The 23,215-nt window shown below is 43.9% G+C and overlaps 1 protein-coding gene across 1 annotated transcript in view; it reads right to left on the bottom strand.

Annotated features, from left to right (window-relative positions):
* pde1a (phosphodiesterase 1A, calmodulin-dependent) overlaps positions 1–23,215 on the bottom strand; it is a gene marked incomplete at its 5' end in the record, with an annotated part of 49,782 nt that overhangs the window by 10,172 nt on the left and 16,395 nt on the right. Inside the window, 2 exons of the mRNA XM_080535731.1 lie at positions 2,821–3,003; positions 8,430–8,543. Coding sequence (XP_080391857.1) covers positions 2,821–3,003; positions 8,430–8,543 — 297 coding nt within the window. The remainder of the gene's footprint in view (positions 1–2,820; positions 3,004–8,429; positions 8,544–23,215) is intronic.

Below are 23,215 nucleotides of genomic sequence, written 5' to 3'. Positions count from 1 at the left end.
ATTAAACATGAACTGGACTAATTAGACAGTAAGAATGCAGTAGGAATTATACAGCAAGAATACAATGTAACACAACACAAGTGTCTGGAGAAGCACTATGTAATCAATCCAATCCATTATTATTCTGATTCTGATTATAATGATCATGATCATTATTCTGATTCTGATTGTGATTATTATAAATATTATGATTATTATTATACCATTCATGTTAACCATGCATGACATCTCTAATACCTGCATTCTGTGCTGCATTTTGTACCATGCTGCTTCTGAAGACAGAAGGATTAGCTCCAACAGGTGTCAATGGCACACTGAAGCAGTTGCCATGGAAATAAGAGACTGCTGAGCCAAAGCGCTTGATAGTATAATAATAGTATAATGTTGTTTATGCCTTTATGGTTATAATCACTTATAGGTGTGTAACATATACGGTATGTGTGTAAAAACAATTCATGTTCTTCCTGCTACTGGTTTGGGCCAGGTCTCTTTTGAAAAGATAGATGCGCAAGAACGCATTTTGGAACACAGCCAGAGTCTCTGCCAACTGTCTATCTACTGTCTATCCAGATCTCCTACTGTCCATCTACTGTCTGTCTACTGTCTGTCTACTGTCTGTCTGTCTACTGTCTATCCAGATCTCCTACTGTCTGTCTACTGTCTGTCTACTGTCTGTCTGTCTACTGTCTGTCTGTCTGTCTACTGTCTGTCTGTCTACTGTCTGTCTACTGTCTGTCTGTCTTCTGTCTGTCTACTGTCTGTCTGTCTACTGTCTGTCTACTGTCTGTCTGTCTACTGTCTGTCTGTCTACTGTCTGTCTGTCTACTGTCTGTCTACTGTCTGTCTGTCTACTGTCTGTCTGTCTGTCTGTCTACTGTCTGTCTGTCTACTGTCTGTCTACTGTCTGTCTGTCTACTGTCTGTCTGTCTGACTACTGTCTGTCTGTCTGTCTGTCTACTGTCTGTCTGTCTGTCTGTCTACTGTCTGTCTACTGTCTGTCTACTGTATGTCTGTCTACTGTCTGTCTGTCTGTCTGTCTACTGTCTGTCTGTCTGTCTACTGTCTGTCTGTCTACTGTCTGTCTGTCTACTGTCTGTCTACTGTCTGTCTACTGTCTGTCTGTCTACTGTCTGTGTGTCTGTCTACTGTCTGTCTGTCTACTGTCTGTCTACTGTCTGTCTGTCTACTGTCTGTCAGTCTACTGTCTGTCTGTCTACTGTCTGTCTGTCTGACTACTGTCTGTCTGTCTACTGTCTGTCTGTCTACTGTCAGTCTACTGTCTGTCTGTCTACTGTCTGTCTACTGTCTGTCTGTCTACTGTCTGTCTGTCTACTGTCTGTCTGTCTGTCTACTGTCTGTCTGTCTACTGTCTGTCTACTGTCTGTCTACTGTATGTCTGTCTACTGTCTGTCTGTCTGTCTGTCTACTGTCTGTCTGTCTGTCTACTGTCTGTCTGTCTACTGTCTGTCTGTCTACTGTCTGTCTGTCTACTGTCTGTCTACTGTCTGTCTGTCTACTTTATGTCTACTGTCTGTCTACTGTCTGTCTACTGTCTGTCTGTCTACTGTCTGTCTACTGTCTGTCTACTGTCTGTCTGTCTACTGTCTGTCTGTCTGTCTACTGTCTGTCTACTGTCTGTCTGTCTGTCTGTCTACTGTCTGTCTGTCTACTGTCTGTCTGTCTGTCTACTGTCTGTCTGTCTACTGTCTGTCTACTGTCTGTCTGTCTGTCTACTGTCTGTCTGTCTACTGTCTGTCTACTGTCTGTCTGTCTACTGTCTGTCTGTCTACTGTCTGTCTGTCTGTCTACTGTCTGTCTACTGTCTGTCTGTCTACTGTCTGTCTACTGTCTGTCTGTCTACTGTCTGTCTGTCTACTGTCTGTCTACTGTCTGTCTACTGTCTGTCTACTGTCTGTCTGTCTACTGTCTGTCTGTCTGTCTACTGTCTGTCTACTGTCTGTCTACTGTCTGTCTGTCTACTTTCTGTCTGTCTACTGTCTGTCTGTCTACTGTCTGTCTGTCTGTCTACTGTCTGTCTATCTACTGTCTGTCTACTGTCTGTCAAATGTCTGTCTGTCTACTGTCTGTCTACTGTCTGTCTGTCTACTGTCTGTCTACTGTCTGTCTGTCTACTGTCTGTCTACTGTCTGTCTGTCTGTCTACTGTCTGTCTACTGTCTGTCTGTCTACTGTCTGTCTGTCTACTGTCTGTCTGTCTGTCTACTGTCTGTCTACTGTCTGTCTGTCTGTCTACTGTCTGTCTACTGTCTGTCTGTCTGTCTACTGTCTGTCTATCTACTGTCTGTCTACTGTCTGTCTGTCTACTGTCTGTCTACTGTCTGTCAAATGTCTGTCTGTCTACTGTCTGTCTACTGTCTGTCTGTCTGTCTACTGTCTGTCTGTCTACTGTCTGTCTGTCTACTGTCTGTCTGTCTGTCTACTGTCTGTCTACTGTTTGTCTGTCTGTCTACTGTCTGTCTGTCTACTGTCTGTCTGTCTACTGTCTGTCTACTGTCTGTCTGTCTACTGTCTGTCTGTCTACTGTCTGTCTACTGTCTGTCTGTCTACTGTCTGTCTACTGTCTGTCTACTGTCTGTCTGTCTACTGTCTGTCTTTCTACTGTCTGTCTGTCTACTGTCTGTCTGTCTACTGTCTGTCTACTGTCTGTCTACTGTCTGTCTACTGTCTATCTATCTACTGTCTGTCTGTCTACTGTCTGTCTACTGTCTATCTATCTACTGTCTGTCTGTCTGTCTACTGTCTGTCTACTGATCTACTGTCTATCTAGATCTCATCCTGTATGTCTATGTCCAGCGGTTACCTCTCCACGAAGATGCCGGCCTGGACGGCGTGCACGATGCTGCGGAACCGCGGCTTCTCCTCCGGTCGTCTCCGCACCACGCCCATCTTCCTGGTGAACGTGGAGGCCAGCCAGTCGCGGACCTCCATGGGCACTGAGTCGGCTTGGATGTCACTGAGCTCATCCTCCGTGTCCAGCAGACGCCTGGGGGGAGATCGCACAATTAGGCTTTACGGTTCATCAAGAATCACCTTGTCTGTCATCTAAAATTAAAATAAATTAAAAATAAAACATAACCATATCAAATATTTTGTCCTGTTGCGTTTCCCGTAGTTGTTTTTCCGGGTTCAGAGCACGCTGGCGTCCGCGTTGTGACTGCCGCTTCTGTTTCCCGGTCCTGTCCTGTCTTCTTGTATCCTGTCTTTTTGTATCCTGTCCTATCCTTTTTGTATCCTGTCCTATCCTTTTTGTATCCTGTCTTTTTGTATCCTGTCCTATCCTTTTTGTATCCTGTCTTTTTGTATCCTGTCCTATCCTTTTTGTATCCTGTCCCGCCGACCTCCGCTGCCTTCCCCCCCGCCATCTCCCGTCTCTCACCGCCTTCACTACCGGACTGCAGTACTCACCGCCTTCACTACCGGACTGCAATACTCACCGCCTTCACTACCGGACTGCAGTACTCACCGCCTTCACTACCGGACTGCAGTACTCACCGCCTCATCGTTCCTGTCCCCCGGCTCTGTGTTGCCGACCGACCCGCTGCGCGCCGCTCTCAGACATCGCTGGCCTGGCCGTGCCGTGCTACTACCCTCGTCCCGGGAGGTAGCCACTGCTCCCTCCCCGGCTCGGGGGTTGCCATCTCCGCAGGTGAGTGTCGGTCCTTCCCAGCCTTCACTCACTGCTGCGCGATTTGGTCGCTGGCATGGCACGGCTAGGCTGGACGGCCGCGCGGGTTCGGTCCCAGGCTGGCAATACTGATGACAACGGCAACGGCGGCACCGCGCTGTCGCTCTGGTTCACTGCCTGTCGTTTTGCCCTGGACTCCCGGCCATCTCACCTGCCCCCCACCTCCCCCTGCCCTTCTCTCGTCTCACCTACACTCACTGAACCACAACCATCGCCTCACTGCTGCTGCTGCCACGAAGGCATTCTCCGCTGCCGCCGCCACATCCATCGAGACTCCCAGCAACATCAACACCGGACTCTACATCACCCCCCCCCCCCCCCCCCTCCCCGTTCGCTGACTCTGTGTTCCATGTTACTTGTTGTTGTTACTTGTTGTTTTTGTGTTTCCCCATGTGTATCCTATATTGTCAGCGTCTTTGAGCCTTGGAAAAGCGCTATATAAATGTAATAAGTTATTATTATTATTATTAAATACTTGACTGTACAATACGATAACATTGCCCCATCGGTCACCTACAACACCATCAGTTTTGCCGTTTCAATCACCTACAATACCAGACTGACTGAAAGCTGACTGACTGTCTGACTGACTGACTGAGTAACTGACAGCTGACTGACTGACTGACTGACTGACTGACAGGCTGACTGACTGACTGACTGACTGACTGACTGACTGACTGACAGCTGACTGACTGACTGACTGACTGTTCGAGTAGCTGATTGACTGACTGACTTGACAGGCTGACTGACTAACTGACAGGCTGACTGACAGGCTGACTGACTGACTGACTGACTGACTGACAGGCTGACTGACTGACTGACTGACAGCTGACTGACTGACTGACTGACAGCTGACTGACTGACTGACTGACTGTTCGAGTAGCTGATTGACTGACTGACTTGACAGGCTGACTGACTGACTGTCAGGCTGACTGACTGACTGACTGACTGACTGACAGCTGACTGACTGACTGACTGACTGACTGACAGCTGACTGACTGACTGACTGACTGACTGTTCGAGTAGCTGATTGACTGACTGACTTGACAGGCTGACTGACTGACTGACAGGCTGACTGATTGACTGACTGACTAACTGACGGGCTGACTGACTGACTCACTGACTGACTGACACTGACTGACTGACTGACTGACAGGCTGACTGACTGACTGACTGACTTACTGACAGCTGACTGACTGACTGACTGACTGTTCGAGTAGCTGATTGACTGGATTACTTGACAGACTTGACAGGCTGACTGACTGACTAACTGACAGGCTAACTGACAGCTGGCTGGCTGACTGACTGACAGGCTGACAGCTGGCTTACTTGGCTTACTTGACAGACTTGACAGGCTGCCTGTCTGACTGACTTCTGTTCACTTAACTTCTGTAGAGTTATGGCCGCTTTCTTTCATATAATTAGACTGGGGCATTTACAGAAGATAGCTAAGACAATTCATGAATGGGAAAAATAGGCCCTTGTTCCAATGAAAGAAAATAGACGGATATTGGTCATGAAATGATTGTAGAACGTTGACATTAGCCATTAGGTTAGACGTTAACCGAAGGAAATGAGGCATACACAGTTGCGATAATGGCCAGAACTTCCACGAGTAATCATTTGGAATTGCAAAGCTGGCAACCGTGAAAATGAATTAGCAATCTGTTGCGAGGAAAACGCAATTACCCACGGATGTGATTAAATCAAAACCTTATCCCTTTTGTTAGGATCAATCCTCCGGGACCTTGGCACTATCTCACACACAGGTCTGGTGAGCTGAATGAAGAGAACTCTACCTCGTATGAATAGTCTTACTGATGAGAAGTGACTGCTCAAGTTGAGTGAGATTGACTGGGGACCTTAAAGAGACTGACTGCGGCACTATGGCACACAGCAGAGAAAGATGCTGCTTAAGTAAAGCACTGTTGGCTCCAAATAGGAACAAAACATTCCTGTTAATCACTGGGGGGCAAAGCACTCTTTATCAACAGACAGCTACAGCTCTGGAAAAAAATAAGAGACAACTCCAAATGTTTGTAAATCAGCATGGCAACCATTCCTTTCTAGTGTGTGTTGAATTCCAACACAGGCACACCTCATTCTACTTAGTGAGGTACTGATTAGGTGATCACCTTAACCCCTTAATCACAAAAACATTGCTAGTAGTACCTCAAAAGTAATTGGAATAAAAAAATAACGATTGACTTTGCCAAAAGAGTAAAAACGTTTTGAGTGAGGAAAAGAAGGCGTCTCATAAGAACAAGGTCAAGCAGCAGACATTGGGGACAACAAAGCTACAGACTGGAAGAGGACAAAAACAACTCTCCACTGACTGGAATAACCGTCAACTCATTTGAATGTCACTCAACAACCGTAGGATGACAAGTGACCTACAAAAAGAATGGCAACCAGCAGCTGGGGTGAGGTGCATGGCGAGGATGGAAACAGGCTCCTAGGGGCAGGGCTGAAGTCATGCAAAACTAGAAAAAAGCCCTTCATCAATGAGAAGCAAAGAAAAGCCAGGCTGAGGTTTGCAAAATACCTTAAGGATTGGACTGTAGAGGACTGGAATAAGGTCATCTTCTCTGATGAGTAACATATTTAGCTTTGTCCAACAACTGGTTGTCTAATGGCTAGACCTGGAGAGGCCTACAAGCCACAGTGTCTCTCACCCACTGTAAAATGTGATGGAGGATCTGTAATGATCTGGGGGTGCTTCAGCAAGGCTGGAATCGGGCAGATTTGTCTTTGTGAAGGACGCATGAATCAAGCCACGTACAAGGTTGTCCTGTCCTTTTGCTCTGACAATGTTCCCCAACTCTGAGAATTGGTTTTTCCAGCAGGACAATGCTCCATGCCACATAGCCAGGTCAATCAAGGTGTGGATGGAGGACCACCAGTCACCTGTCATGGCCAGCCCAATCTCCAGATCTGAACCCCATTGAAAACCTCTGGAATGTGATCAAGAGGAAGATGGATGGTCACAAGCCATCAAACAAAGCCGAGCTGCTTGAATCTTTGCGACAGGAGTGGCATAAAGTCATCCACAGCAACGTGAAAGACTGGGGGAGAGCATGACAAGACGCATGAAAGCTGTGATTGAAAATCAGGGTTATTCCACCATGTAACTTTGACCAGTTGTAATGTTCTGCAAATAAATGATAACAATCATTTTAATTTGGAATTTGGGAGAAATGTTGTCAGTAGTTTATAGAAGCAAACAAAATGTCATTTTATTTTCACATAACACATACCTATAAATAGTAAAACCAGAGAAACTGATAATTTTGTAGTGGTCTCTTAATTTTTTCCAGAGCTGGATAGTCAAAGTCCAGGCCGAGGGGCTGCGGGCTAGGAGCTACAGGGACCAGGAGCTACAGAGACCAGGAGCTTTTGGCTAGGCTCTGCAGGCTAGGAGCAAAGCAGTGTGGCCTACAATCTGGGGGCTATAGGTTCTACAGGCTAGGAGCAAAGCAGTGTGACCTAAAACCTTATCTCTCTCTCCTCCTCAAATACATCTCCTCTGCACCAGCTGCTAAAACTTCTTACTACCATTCCAAAATTCAAACCTCTGCCTCTGACCCAAGGAAACTGTTCTCCACATTTTCCTCACTCCTCAAGCCCCAAACAGGCCCCAAACTCCTGCCGCCTGACACCGCTGTCTCTACGTGGATGCAACAGTCGGTCACGGCTTCTCACTGTCCTGACTTTTCTTATGATGACTGATGTATTTGACAAATGTACTCATTGGAAGTCACTTTGGATAAAGGCGTCTGCTAAATGTCTAAAATGTAAATGTATCATTTAATGCATTTTGAGAAAGGAAGCTGGGAGTGGAGGAGAGCTCCTGTGGGTTTAGCTACCAGTCTGTTTGAAGACGTCTCCCTTGTCTCTCGCTGTCTCTTCCTGTCTACCTTTACTCCACTTAATGTATCCCATATGCCAGTCACATACAGTACATTGAACTGAAATCTATGGGTGTACATTTAAACAGGCATTAGAAAACCATAGTTTGGATGAAAACAGTGATTAAAATACACAACAAGCATGATCCGAAATGTGGAATTTTATGATCATAAAGTGTGCAGAAGAATTGTCTAGTTGATTTCTTATAGCGCCATGTCTGCTCTGGGAATTATGAGTTTGTGATCTTTTCCTGTGTTTCCATTAGAAGAAGATATACTTGGTGGGTTACAACCAGTCTCTGATAAGGAATTTGAACTCAGTTCAGAAGCGTGCTACAGCGGGAGTCAGGGGGACCATTCATCAGTGCAACAAACGCCCAGACACACACAGAGAACAGAGGGACTTTGATCAGGAGACACACAGAGAAAGTTTTCTCTTCATTTTCTTTTTCAAGTGGTTTTCAAAAACTCTCACCATTTCAAGTGAAACAAACCAAATAGTTCCAGCGTGCAGCTGAGCCATATTGCAAACGATATATTTATAGCTGTGGTGTGTAAGTCATTTAATAAAATTACAGTTATTATTACAGTTAAGAGGTTTTCCTGACCATGTGACTTGACCAGGAAAAACCTCTTGGCTAGCCTACCTAGTGTTCATGATGTTGACTTCTCGAATCGTCTACATAGCCAACAGTGCTATACGTAATATACCGTATGCTTGAAGTTACTAATACACTAATGCGCATTTATACATTGAATTCACTTAACAACAAGATGACTGCATACCATTTGTTAAATAAAACAACAGACACTCACCTGGTCTCATCGATGTACACTGCCTCCAGAACAGAAGCAGCATATTCGATGTTCTTCTTCAGGTCCAGTACATTCACTTCTCCCTTGTCCAGCTGCTTGACCAGGCACCTCAATCTGCAGCATAGGAGATTGGGATCAGATGCAGGCTACTCTCCACAGGAGAGCACGGAGAGCATAAGGCACAGAGTCAAAGAGAGCTCAACATATCCAGATAAACTTCTACCAATGTAATCAAAACGGAACTGGAGAATGATCCAAAGTGCACTTATCAGTAATGGACAGTATGTGTACATTGGTGCACAGCATGGCCTCTAGGCTATTGGCAAAAGGCCTAGTAATCGGAGGCATAGTAAATGTAAAATATAAAAGGTAAATGTATTTGCTATATGTTACTGGGAAGAGGCAATAAAATAGGTCACTCATGACAATCACACAAATTATGTTAAGGTAACGAATACCACATAATCCAATCAAATCTTTCTATTTTGGATTCTCTGACAGATCGAAAGAAATCCTACAATAATCATGGTCAGAGAGTCAAAAATAACCAAATCCTTTAAAATCATACAGTACATAGTGTATGTAGTGTTGCACGAAACCTTTTGACAGTCTAAACCAGCTTTCTGTATGCTTACAGTAAACGAACATAAGTAAGAACGCACACAACCAATGTCCTTGACACAGCTATTGACGTTCTGCAAGGGAAGCAGACAGTATCCCTTACTGTCATTCTGTTCTAAGGAAGCAGTATCCCTTACTGTCATTCTGTTCTAAGGGAAGCAGTATCCCTTACTGTCATTCTGTTCTAAGGGAAGCAGTATCCCTTACTGTCATTCTGTTCTAAGGGAAGCAGTATCCCTTACTGTCATTCTGTTCTAAGGGAAGCAGTATCCCTTACTGTCATTCTGTTCTAAGGGAAGCAGTATCCCTTACTGTCATTCTGTTCTAAGGGAAGCAGTATCCCTTACTGTCATTCTGTTCTAAGGGAAGCAGTATCCCTTACTGTCATTCTGTTCTAAGGAAGCAGTATCCCTTACTGTCATTCTGTTCTAAGGGAAGCAGTATCCCTTACTGTCATTCTGTTCTAAGGGAAGCAGTATCCCTTACTGTCATTCTGTTCTAAGGGAAGCAGTATCCCTTACTGTCATTCTGTTCTAAGGGAAGCAGTATCCCTTACTGTCATTCTGTTCTAAGGGAAGCAGTATCCCTTACTGTCATTCTGTTCTAAGGAAGAAACAAGGTTTTATTCATGAACTGCAGAGACCCAAAGCAGGGAAAAGTGTCTCATGGCCAAACTATACCAACGCTGTTAAGGCACTGTAATGTCTCCGTACTGTGAGATGAACAACTCATGGTGATCTATGAGGCATGCTGGACAGCATGCACAAGTAGAACATCTGCAAAGCGAGGCGTAGTGTTACACTTCAAGTCTAGTCCTCAGCAGCGAAAAGCATTGTTGAAGCGTAGAAGAAATAAGGAGAAATAAGCACCTCAAGTATAAATTCACAAATAATCTCAAATCATCCTAAAACTAATGAAGGAAATTGCAACAAAAACACTCTGCACACATTGAAAAGGCATTTTAGGCTTGTTAAATTGTTATTAAAAACACGTGTCGACACACTTCTTGACGTCATGCAGGGTAGCGGCTTCTTATATCATTGACGTTGCAGATAAGTTGTGGAGGTTTCGAGAATATAGCCTCCCGTTATTAGGTATAGTCTCGATTATTTTCAGATAGCTCCCCTTTATAAAATATACACTATTTTGTTATCAGATCAATGTTTGTGGCGTCTCGTCTCGCTCTTGGGGCAGCACCCTGAACGCTCAGTTAACGGAGCTGTGTCGGCGCGTTCTCGTCTCGGTGTTGGTGTAGTTTCGACGTTCGAATAGGGGAACTGTCAGCATCCCTCATCAAGCGACACCATAAAGGATCTAGGGTAGGATGATTAGCTGACATGCCTGCATTTGTATGAAGTCATCCACAGAACAGTAGAGAGAGAACATCCAGAGAACAGTGCTATTGAACTCAGTGGCGTAGAGATCTTTCGATTCTGGCCTCATACACATCTTTAAATATTTACCGAGGGACCAGGGCCTCATTAAAATCACCAGGGGACTGAGGCAGCGCCCGCCCCTGCTTCTTCTCCATCACCAAACCCCAGACCCCACAGCCTTCTACTCAAACCACTTGGATCCTCGCACTCAAGGCCATACAAGGAGAATCGAATCATATCTGCTTTCAATCAGAGATCAAATTGACTCTTTAATAATACAACACATTTCTCTCTGGAAGGGTTTTATAAGAAAATTGGCAACATAGCAATCATTCAACCGAAGTGCCATCTAGACAAGATGGACAAGTACTTAAAAAACACTTAATGTATGCCCCAAACTACAAACTGTCAAAGGCATTGAGCAACAACATCATCAACAAGCCCAAATACAGTAAAAACCCAATCATGATAAGGTTAAAAACAGGTTGGAAACAGTTAAGTGTTTTTCAGACGTAGAGGCCTCATTTCATCACTAATTGTGACACTGAAATGTTTTTACTTTACTAACTTGGCTCCCTATTGCAAATTGTTACATAAAAAAAAGTATGACTATAGTGGCTATTTTGGATGATACTTGAACTTAATTTCCCAGCAGGGGAAAGCGAAAGTGAGAAGAATTAGACACAATAACCATAATATTTATAATAGACAGGATAATAATAGACATAATCTAATGGGGGTTTTGAATATTGCAGCAAGTGATTACTTTTTAACACACAGGGCTCTTTTCCTTCTCAGAAACAGAAGGTACAATAAAAACCATGCTGTCGAGTTAGTATTCTGAGTTAGATTACAGTGAGATATTTTTTGCCCAGTTCAGCACTGTTTCGCTCAAGCAAAATGGGTCACTGAATTGCTTCAGATAGTGGAAACATTGTCATGGGCTCTAATAAACAGGAAATATACTAAACTATAACAAACTAAACCAAACTGAAGTCATGTGAGGGAAAGAGAGACTTGTGTTAGTTCACAAGGCACGGTTGTGTTATTGTGACCTAAATCCACCAATCAGGCCCTATATTTATCTGCTGCGTGTGTGTGTGTGTTCAGGGTGTGTGAGATGAAAGCCATCTGTGGAGTTAAGAGTGACAGTATAAAAGGTCATGGAATTGCTGTGGAAAGCTCTGGAAACATTGTGGGTGAAGCTTCTTTTGCCCCCCATTAACTATTTCCATGGTTTCGATGGCAAGCTGCGCCCTACCTACCTGCCCTCCAGTGTGGGAGCTGGTGTGTGGGAGCCTGCTAGCTGGCTTTGTGTGTGTGTGTGTATGTGTGTGTGTGTGTGTGTGTGTGTGTGTGTGTGTGTGTGTGTGTGTGTGTGTGTGCGTGCGTGTGTGTGTGTGTGTGCGCGTGCATGCGTGCGTCGTGAGTGAGTGAGTGCGTGCGTGTGTGGGAGGGCTGGTGAGTGTGCGCCCGCTGCTGAGTGTCTGTGTGATAAGTGTGATGGAGAGGTGCTTTTGTGGAGGGCCTGTTGCCATCTCTCACCCCACATCTTCCTCTCCTTCCCCAGAGAGCTCGAGATACATCAGTCCAAATGTCACAGTCCATGGAATATCACGCACAGTGCTGTATGCGCATGTCGTACAGATGGCATTCAAAAATGTAAAAAAAAAAAAGTTATTATGTAAGAGTAATGGCAATGTTTTTTATTGAATGTTTACTCTACTGTATATATCCCATTGTGCTACTTACAGCATGGTGGACCCAAAAGATGTTCCTCCGCAACATGTTTTTACACATAAGTTCTTGTCCTGAATATTTCAACATATTTGTGCGTTTATCAAAGTGCTTTTCACATATTACCCTAATCCTAATGTTGTGTTCATTATAATCATTGCTGTCTTTAATCTGTTCCTTTTTCTTTCTTTTGCACTGTATTGTACAGCACTTTGAGCTGCATTCTTATGTATGAAAGGTGCTATATAAATAAAGATTATTATTATTATTATATTATTATTATTATTATTATTATTTGTCACCAACTCTATATGTTACAACCCACTATTAATTAAAGTAGAAAATACTGGGTAAAACCGTTATTATCTGTTAATTACATTAACACTGCATTAACACTCACAGTTTCTTCCAAATTCATTGACACAAACACATGTACTAATTATTACCAGGTAGTCATAATTCATGGTAATTGCCACAAGGTGTCCCTTTTTACCATATATAGTACTGTAGTAACCACATGCTAAATAGTTTATAGATTAAACAGGGCTGTACAATTAAGTGTTACTGGATTGTTCTTCAGATTGCTGCAGTATGGATATGGCTTAATGGGGTGCCTGTTGGAAATACAGTAATTTCTATCCCTCAACAGAATCTTATATCATACAGCAAGATCACAATCAGGTCAAATTAATGCAGTTGAGTTTTGTTTCACACACAAATTTGCTATCTTTCAATAATGGTGCTCCTTATCACATGAGAGCTAGGGAAACTTTGTTTGACATTTGGGGGAGAGAAAGCATTTGACATCTGGACCATTCTCACATGATGTAATAGAGTATGAATGTTCTTAACACATCACATGTTCTCATCTTTGTTGTCCAATACTAATTCTGGCCAGAATATTCCAAGCTCAATAAAAACCAAAAACATAATGAGAAAGTTGACGTGTTGACTGGCCTCATCCTGTTGCTATACAATACCCATTATATTCATCACCGGACATGATGAAGTGGAGTATTTCGAGGTGATTTGTCGTATCATAACATCCATACACAGGATGCTCCCATTAGGACCTTGAAGGAGTTTTTAGAAGTTAAAATAAGCAGTGGTCTGATTTAAATAGGCCTTATGTGAACATTGAACTATAGTACAATCTCCTTCCCAATCTTATTCGGGAGCTGGGCCTGGGCCTTCCAGAAGAACAAAGAGGAAGAGAGGGAATGGTCTGGTTTTAACTGCATCCGGAGCCGTCAGACCTGTCCAGACCAAATATGGAGTCAACCCAGAAGGACACGACAGGTGTGGGAAATATGGTGAAAAGTCCACCTGCAGTCTATCAGACGGCAACATGAAGCTGCAACGATATCGCTGCTTCCACGTACACTCAGGGGTGGTGCTGGGGCAGGGAGTGAGTAGTGGTAGGAAAGGATGGGTGTACCAGAGACCACACGTTTCCGGTGCTCTCCTCTGTGTAAACTTCCTGCTGCTGCTGTCACTGGGGCCCAGACTGTTCCCAGAGGGCACAGCGCCCCAGCACCCCGCCGGCAACCTTCTCAGAAAAGCTTTTTTTGGACAAATTGATAGCGTTTCCTTTCAAGTAGGATGAAAAAGGTTATTGGCAGCGTGTTGTGTGAACGGCTACTTTACAAGAGCTACATTTATTTTCCCAAATCAACAGATATGGACCCTGGTACTATGGGTGTCCAAATGGTAACAGAGAAGAAGAAGAACACTCTAGAAGTTGTTCAGAAATGTGAGTCAGCAATGTGTCGTAAAAGGTGTTGATCAAAACAGATTTTGAAAAAACAGAAGGACCTAGATTCAACCGTCAACTGGATTCAATATGTTTTTGCCGAAGGTGGCGTGGCGACTTTCTCATCTTCCCTCTGGGAAAATAGCATAGTGAGAACTCAACCCAAACACTGATGCGGAAGCTGACTTTTACAACTGGTGTTGTACCACTGAAGGCCCTAATTTTTGACAAGTAAGTGTTCCCAGGCGTCTTGATGGTGCTCCAGTACAGACGTTCACACTCCTCACTTGAACGGCCCCATAAACATATTTGTTGAAAAGGTGTTAGCACTGGGGGCTACTTTCTGCAGGCCCGCAGGCCTCCTTCAACTGACACTGGGACTTTTCTACTCAATACAACCTATAGTGTGTGTTTGACTTTCTTGACTCACACACTCGATCTCAGCCACTGAACTGAGTGAAAATACTATACTACTGGATGTCTTTCAAGTGCACATGCACATGGCTCAAACAGTCAAACAGTCCCCGACAGTCAAAACCCTGCCCAACTGTTGCACCAAGCAGGCTAAACAAGCTTCAAGTACATGAAAAAATGAAGAATACTGTTTCAACACAGGTCCGGAAATTCACCATTGTCGCTCTACTTACTAGCCTCACAGTTCTGATGAATTAAACAAACAGGCCCACGCACATATTTCAGAACATTGTCGATCCTATCGTCCATATAATCCACTAGTTTATTCCAAACAGTAAACAGGCCTCTTGGGTTCCCTCTTAACGTCCTTCAGAGGGACTCCCTAAATGGGCCTCATGTCTGGGTAATCCTGTTCTGGCAGGACAGACAGGCACACACAATCCTTCATCTGAGCACTATCTCTGTTGGATATCTCACCCCCTACTCATCTGCAGGTATTTCAGCTTCTTACAAGGCCAACAGAGGCCCTTCTCTGGTGGACATCGGTGTTGGTTATGCTTTCTCCTAAGCCTCCCATTTCACTGGTATTTCCTTTTTGGAATGACGTGGTAAAATGTCATTACCTAATGAAAACATTAATTACATTTGTGTTTCTTTGAAATTCATTGGAACAAGCACAACAATATCATTTAAACCGGGGAAGCTGCCCATTTTCTAAAGTAGTTCTTTGGAGTTAATACCAGAGAGTGTTCATTGTTAATCATTGCCATGTATGTCCGTAGTGAAAACCAGGTAAATACACCTACAGCAGAAATAAATGTATGATTAAATGTTACCCTGGTTCAGTTTTTCCTGAGAAACCCCAAACAGACAGAGTGGAGCTGCAGCAGTGAGGAGATTATCACACAAGTCTCCTGGGTTCTAAATACTTTCCATACAGATAACAACATGGAGATCAATGGGGAGCCAGGGAGAGAAGAAATGAGTCCAACAATAATGGACATAAAATTGGACATTATTATGGCATTACCTGGTGATACGCCAACTTTATGATAGTTAATGAGGCAGTTAAGTGCCACCAATTACCACATTCGGTGGGAAGCCATCAGACCATACTCTGAACTCCCAGTCCTTTGTGTCGTATGGCCCCTATGAATAATATCGAACTGATCACCATGGCTAGATAATAGTACTTACAGTATGAGGAAATAGCTGGCTCCCAGCCTTCCTGGACTAGCTTTCATGTATTACATTTGTGAATCTAGATGGAGATGCCTGCGTTGTTGACTATATAAGGTCTGGATCAGGGGATAAATCGGCCGTCTGGTGGGCACGCCGCAAAACCTAGTGGCCACTTGTTTGCCATTAGCGTCGTAATTTTCACTTGTAGTTCTGCCCAAACAGACAAATCCTAATGTCATTCTAATGGCAGAGTCATAGGGCCGGTTTCACAGACAAGGCTTAATCCTAATCCTAGACTAAAAAGCATCTTCAATGGAGATTTTACATTGAAAGTGTGATTTAGTCCAGGACTAGGCTTAAGCTTTGTCTTAGAAATCGGCCCATATTGTTCCAAACGAGGTCGGTTCCAGAATGAAGCTCATGTTCTACAACTTGTTTAAAATATACAAATTTTCTTTCAAATATACAAATATTCAATTAAACCTCTCTCCAGAAGCATTTCTCAAGGGCTGGGAACACGCTGGATTGTATCAGCACGAGCAAGCCACTGAGAACGAGCATGGCAGCCTCAAGAACCATGCTAGACGTGAGCATGTTGCATCTACAAGTGCCGCAACAATTTAGCACTACAGTACATAGAAACACTACAGTACAGAAACACTACAGTACATAGAAACACTACAGTACATAAAAACACTACAGTACATAAAAACACTACAGTACATAAAAACACTACAGTACATAGAAACACTACAGTACATAAAACACTATGGTACATAAAACACTACAGTACATAAAACACTATAGTACATAGAAACACTACAGTACATAAAACACTATGGTACATAGAAACACTACAGTACATAAAAACACTACAGTACATAAAACACTACAGTACATAAAACACTACAGTACATAAAAACACTACAGTACATAAAAACACTACAGTACCATAGAAACACTACAGTACATAGAAACACTACAGTACATAAAACACTATAGTACATAAAACACTATGGTACATAAAACACTATAGTACATAAAACACTATGGTACATAAAACACTATGGTACATAAAACACTATGGTACATAAAACACTATAGTATATAAAACACTATAGTACATAAAACACTATGGTACATAAAACACTATGGTACATAAAACACTATAGTACATAAAACACTATAGTATATAAAACACTATGGTACATAAAACACTATAGTACATAAAACACTATAGTACATAAAACACTATGGTACATAAAACACTATAGTACATAAAACACTATAGTACATAAAACAATATAGTACATAAAATCACATTGTGCGTACACTATAAGCCAGTACATGCATTATTCTATGTGGTTGAAACATGTAGCTATTCGGTTGTTAAGTCGTGACGTGTTTCCGGGTCCAAAGTTGGCTGAGGCGCTGTCTTCGAAATACCGCAATAATAATAATAATAATAATAAATTATATTTTCCGAGGCTCAAATACCCTGACAATATGGGGAAAACGGGAAAGTGCTGTGTCCCTTGTTGTATGAATAGATCCGAGTCTAAAAAAACGATCAAACTGTCATTCTACCGCTGTAGTACACTGGTATTCTGGTACGGAGAATTTCTGGTTTGGACCCGGAAATTGCAAAACGTCACGTTTGACGTCAGACTTAACAGCCGGATACTGCAAGATCATGAATGCAACATGGCAATAAAGGAGGCCAATAAAAAAGAAATGAAATTGATTTTAATGATGCCTCTAATGCATGATAAATAGTTCATTATGACAATAAAGACTTTGATGTTGAAGATTATGAGACTTATCATATGTGATAGGCTATAAATTCTGAATTAGTAAAGGGCATATAGCAACCCTTGAGTTGGATGTAGACAATGGCAAAGTTAAAGGACAAATTAAATTGAAATGATTATTATGTTTTAGCCTACTAGAAGAAGAAGGTTGAACGAACATCAATGAGATGAGATCAACTATCTTGTCTATCGTGGCGTATGCTAGATTAAGCCCACAACATCAAAATCTCACTCCAGCCAGTTACCCAAAGTTGGCAACCCTGAATTCATGATGCCTCCATGTACAAGGGACAACAGGGTACTTGAAGACAACCACTATGACGCATTGCGATACAGTCATAATGCATCAAAAGACTTTTAGATGATACATAGAAAGATACATGTTATGAATTGATTGCTAAAAAACCCATAAGGCTCGGTACAAGCCTACAACAAGCTATAATATTATAGTATTGTACCCGTTACTGTTAATCCCCTGTTTCTCCTCTGTGGTCCAGCAGAGCAAAGAAGTCTTCAACCTCATTACTGAAACACCAGGGAACAACATCCCAGCAGAAGCTCTAGGTTGCTAATGCCAGAGACATCATTAAAATGGTTGTCAACTCCACTTTATTTTTATTTTTGGGGGTGTTTCGTTTCAGAAAGGAGTTGGAGCACAATTAATCGCAGGTGGTTCGGTGTTTGTTAATTCATGTTAACTCATTCTCTTTAAAAGCATGTAGTATGTTAAAAATGAAACATTAATGTGACATAATGTTAACAAATTGATATTAAGGGCATATTAATAGCATTCAGTAAGATTAAATGTTGTACGGTGGACTAGCAGGAATATCATTAGCCCCATTTTGACAACGCTATGACTGCCAGTGCATGCCAAGGCCAACTGCTTTTCCCCAGTCACTCCCAAGGCTTCAACACACTCTGCTGCTGCTTACTTGGTGCTTAAAACTCCTCTGCCTCTCTGGTCCTCATAGATCCAAACAGGGCTAGGGGCGGGGTTCAGAGTGAGGGCAGGATATTTGTATCATCTTTAGGTGCTTAAAGTGCTTAAAAGTGACCAGAACCTTTTGAGTAACATGTGTTGCTAGTGTCTCCATATAGTTCACCACCTTACAAACTGGAGAATGTAAACAAACTGGAGATCATACAAGAAAGCGCAGCTGTAGAGATTCAAAACAGGCTTGCTCACTAGGCTTGAAACACTGGCCTGTGAGCACTAGCTGGCCGCTAGCAAGGCTTAGCATGCACCGGCAACCCTGTTCAAAAGTGGCTATTGAGTAGAGTTGTGAATTGAACTGAGGGAGCGATAAAGGAAATTCTTACTGTATGCAACTCTCTTTACCTCCTGACAAATACACAGTGTGTAAAATGCTTGTGTGTGTATGTGTGTGTGTGTGTGTGTGTGTGTGTGTGTGTGTGTGTGTGTGTGTGTGTGTGTGCAGGCGTACGGATACACACACAAGCATTTTTTGTTTTGTTAAATCCCTATACTCTCATTAAACAACATATTGTGGAAAAAAACCGGTCCCGAGTACTGAGTACTGTACTGTGAGTTCAAAAGCAAACCACAAGGTCAACGGCCTCACAGTTTACATGAAAACCAAAATGACGCTCTCTCTGGAGGGGTGAACGAGCTCTCGCCGCAGTCCTCTCTCTCGCTCACAGCTCACAGCTGCAGACATCTTTGAAGATTGGAGAGGTCATCGCCGAGAGCCGTCCGTTTCTCCCCTGACAGCTGGTGTGAGAGATTTCCTAACAGCCCACACCAGACACATCCACTAATTGCAGCGGTTCGGACTGGAGTGCTTCAAGAGAGAGCAGTGAATTTATGTGGATTGCGTTTGGCAAGCGGACACTGGCCGGGCATACATCATCACACTTCAGATCGGGAAATATGAAGGCAAAGCATGCCAGGAGCACTTAGCATTCACAATAGTGCTATGTTCAAATCCACAATAGATCATACCGCTCAGAACTTAACATCACAAACATAACAATCAGACAAATTACTATTGGCAGTGGTATTGTTATGCCAAACGTTGGCGTTATTACTCGATAGAATCAATACACCTCCTTTGTTATGTATACAGATAACACCAGAGACCGGATCACAAAGAAAAACCAGGTGTTTTTTGTTACACACACGCAAATGTGTTTCACGCATGCTGGTTTCAGTACAGGAATATAACCATGATAATCTGGCTCTGGAGCCTGAACTGGGATTCTCTACCATAGAGGGGAAAGTATTTGCTCTTTTTTGTTCATTCAAATCTCTGAAGAATTAAGTCGGTCTCTCCAGTCTCTGTATCTTAAATAATGGAATTCATAACAATGTAATTCAATAAAGACACACTGATGCCGTGTTATGTTTTCGTAACAAAGACTGATCCGAGGGTCTGCCTAAAACAACACAACGCAACCGTTGTTTTCCATTTGTACTATTTTGATTTGTACTTTCTAAAAATAAAATAAAATTATATGATCTTCTAGTCGACCTAATCTAACCGAGTCGCTTGGTCTGTTCTCCAACTCGGACCCCTTCTAACCCTCAGCAGTCTCAGACGGTTGCCCCCTCCAACCCCTTCCCCAAGATCACACTTGATAACGCTGACACGGCCTCGGCATACATCATCACAGAGTCCTGGGCCACCTTCGCCCACGGTCCCTTCGGGGTCCCACAATAAACACCAGCTTATTTATGAACCTGGCCGGTGTAGCCAAACGATGATCCACTGCAGATGTCATCTTCGTCCTTGTACGCGATGGGAATTTAAGTGCAGCCTGGGATGTCAGCTTTATAAACAAAAGACACACAGAGAGCCTCATTTCCTTTCGAGAGCCCTGGAGCCTACAGCAACACAGTTCCAAAAAACAAAAACTCCCCTTCCCATGCAGTGTTCTCCAGCAGAGCCAAGACTGCTACGCTATCAGATTTGTAACATGGCTGGGGGTGGGGGGGGGGGAACTAGGGGACCGGAGGAGACCCTAAATCCCCCCAGACAGACCACCAACATAACCAAACAAACCCCCCCACGGACCTTCCAGCGCGGATAGAGGAGAGGAGTTGCGGGGTAGGATGGCTGGGGAGGCTGGGGGACTTTGAGCCAACTGGGGGGCAAGAGGTGACCCCACAGACCACCAACAAACTCCCCCACGGAACCTTCCAGCATAGATAAATTAGAGGAGTCGTACTGCAGTGTTCAACTCGGTCACAGTTAATGTAACAATGTTTGGATTAGTGTATTACTGTGTAATAACCGTTGTAGGTACAGTACACTGTACCAAGTAGTGTATTTACTCATTACTACACTGCACCTGGAGGACCACAATGGAAATAAGCCTTCTTATCAGGGCTGGAGCTACTTTTCATTATCAAATAAATCCAATCGATAAACCTACAGTCATCCTCTTACTGTAGTTATGACCCTGAATCTAACCCAATCATAACCCCCTAAAGTACATTATACTTTATCAATGAATACTTACTACACACTACTGTAAAGTAGGATTGGACAAAAACTCTGTCAGACACCAGAACAACCAAACCATCCAGTGACTCGTGTCCATAATGAAGAGGAACTAGTAACTTGTTTTCTCCACACCAAGTGTAGTACAGTAGAGTGAAACTCTGGTGGAACGACGAACCCCTGAACAACAAGTGCACGTCTTCAAAAGTTCAGCCTGAGCGAAAGCAGCTGGTAAATATCTGCACGGCCGTGGAACCGGGTGAAAGCACGGCACCGCAAAAATTAGCTACCTGTCGAACAGCTGTTTCTTTTTACCCGTATTCTTTTTTCCCTGTGTTTAGGCTTTAACATGCAAACTGGCTATTCGCATCCTGCCTGAAATAATGGACCAGGGCAATGAACCGCGCCATTAACCTTCTCCATCTAACAGCCGTAACCACAGCAGACAGTAACACTTTAACAGCGCTATCTGCGTTCCTGCTTCCTATCCCTCTCTCCGCTCTGAAAACTCCCCTCCGTCTGATACAGGGAATGGGAAGGTGATAACAGCGAAGGAGCCCTGGGGGGGGGGGGGGGGGGGGGGGGGGGGGGGGGGAACACTCCTGGGATGACAGGCACTGCACAGCGACAGGTCAGATAGGTAGTTACTGTAGACGATCCTGTCGCAGACAGATTAATATTATCCGTCTATCCTCCTGCAGGTCAAACAACCTTTATGATAGGAAAACAGGGAAGAAGGAAGCGAAAGAGAGGGAAAGAGAGGCCGTTCTGTGTCAGGTTCAAATAGTATTTGAAATAATAACGGTTGAGTTTGCCTGGCACAGTGGATACACCGATAGAACGGGGGCCCAGAAGTTAACAAACCCCCCTTTGCCGTCGGACACACGTCAGGCAGGCTCAGGCAAAAACACTCAAGTTTTAAGTATTTCAAATACTTTTTCAACCCCAGGTTCTGGTACAGGCTGAGCAGCTCAGGTATAGAGAGAGAGAGACTTTTCTGTTTTTCCTCCAGTGCTCTTACCTGAAGACAGGTCTATGGAGTAGCATCCTCTTGATGGTCACATACTCATCCATTTAAAGTGTGAGTCCAGCCTGTTGGAGGTCATTTAAAGTGTGAGTCCAGCCTGTTGGAGCTCAGCTCTGGGAGCCCTCTGAGAGGCGAGTCCCCCTTTCTACTACAACTACTGCTGCTCCTCCTCACGCTGGGGTGTGCTGCTACACAGCCTGGTCTTGGCCCTGCCCCCCATCTCTCTTCTCTCTCTTCTCTCTCTCTCTCCTTCTCTCTCTCCCTCTCTCTCTCTTCCTTTCTCTCTCTCTTTCTCTCTCTCTTTCCCTCTCTCTCTCTCTCTCTCTCTCTCTCTCTTTCTCTCTCTCTCTCTCTTCGTCTCTCTCTCTCTCACTCTCTTTTCCTCTCTCTAACAGCACCCAGCAGGAATGGCCAGACAGGCCACATCACAGAACAAGAGTGAGAGACACTGAGAGAGGAGAGAGAGGAGAGAGGCAGCCAGGGGAGAAGGGATCATACACATACACACACACACACACACACACGCACACGCACACGCACACGCACACACGCACGCACACATCAACAGACGCACACGCGCGCACACACACACACACACACACACAGAAAGAAACACCCACACACCCTACACTTACACACATGCAGAAAGAGACACACAGAAAGAAAGACACACACACACACACCCAGAAACACCACTGCTAGAACCAGACCTGCGTTGCTCCGGAAGCTCCGTCAAGGCGTGTGGGAGCCACTCCAGACCTTCCCCACTGTCTCTCTCGGCTCTGTCACACACGCCACATTAATGAGCACGCCCGGGGTTGTCGCGTGTGAGCCCTTGGCATTCTCTTCAGTGAGCCGTTCAGTTTATGTTCTGTACACAACTTAATGAATGACGGAGAAAGGCTGGTCAGAGGAGTTGGCCTGACGTCAAGACGGAATGGTAATTATGTCACACAATCTGGGTTTAATCGTGTGTGGGGGGGGGGGGGGTAAAGCGTGTTGGCGATGGAGCGATGCAATATTGAGCGGCTTTTTGTGTCTGTGTGTGTGTGTGTGTGTGTGTGTGTGTGTGTGTGTGTGTGTATAGTGGGAGGGAGGGTGCTGCAGTGCTTTAATCAACAGAAGATTGGGTTGTTTAACTTACGAGAGGCCAAGGAAGGCATTCTCACTGCACAGCTGCAGGAAGGGCTGGTAAACACACTAACACACAGCTACAGAGGAGACCACCAAGTGCCAACAGCTGGGCGAAGAAACACATACTCAAATACCCCCCTCAACACACACACACATACACACTTTTAAATATAGGCATTAGGAATACAAACTACAGTAGACACACTTCAGGAACATGCTGATTTAGACAAATATACCGTACTGTCACAACATCAGACAACCCCT

Source organism: Nansenia antarctica (genome assembly GCF_963989245.1).
Source record: "Nansenia antarctica genome assembly, chromosome: 7".
NCBI classification, from domain to species: Eukaryota; Metazoa; Chordata; class Actinopteri; order Argentiniformes; family Microstomatidae; genus Nansenia; species Nansenia antarctica.
The sequence above is the reverse complement of the archived record's forward strand: the minus strand, read 5'-3'. Positions and strand labels throughout refer to the sequence as shown.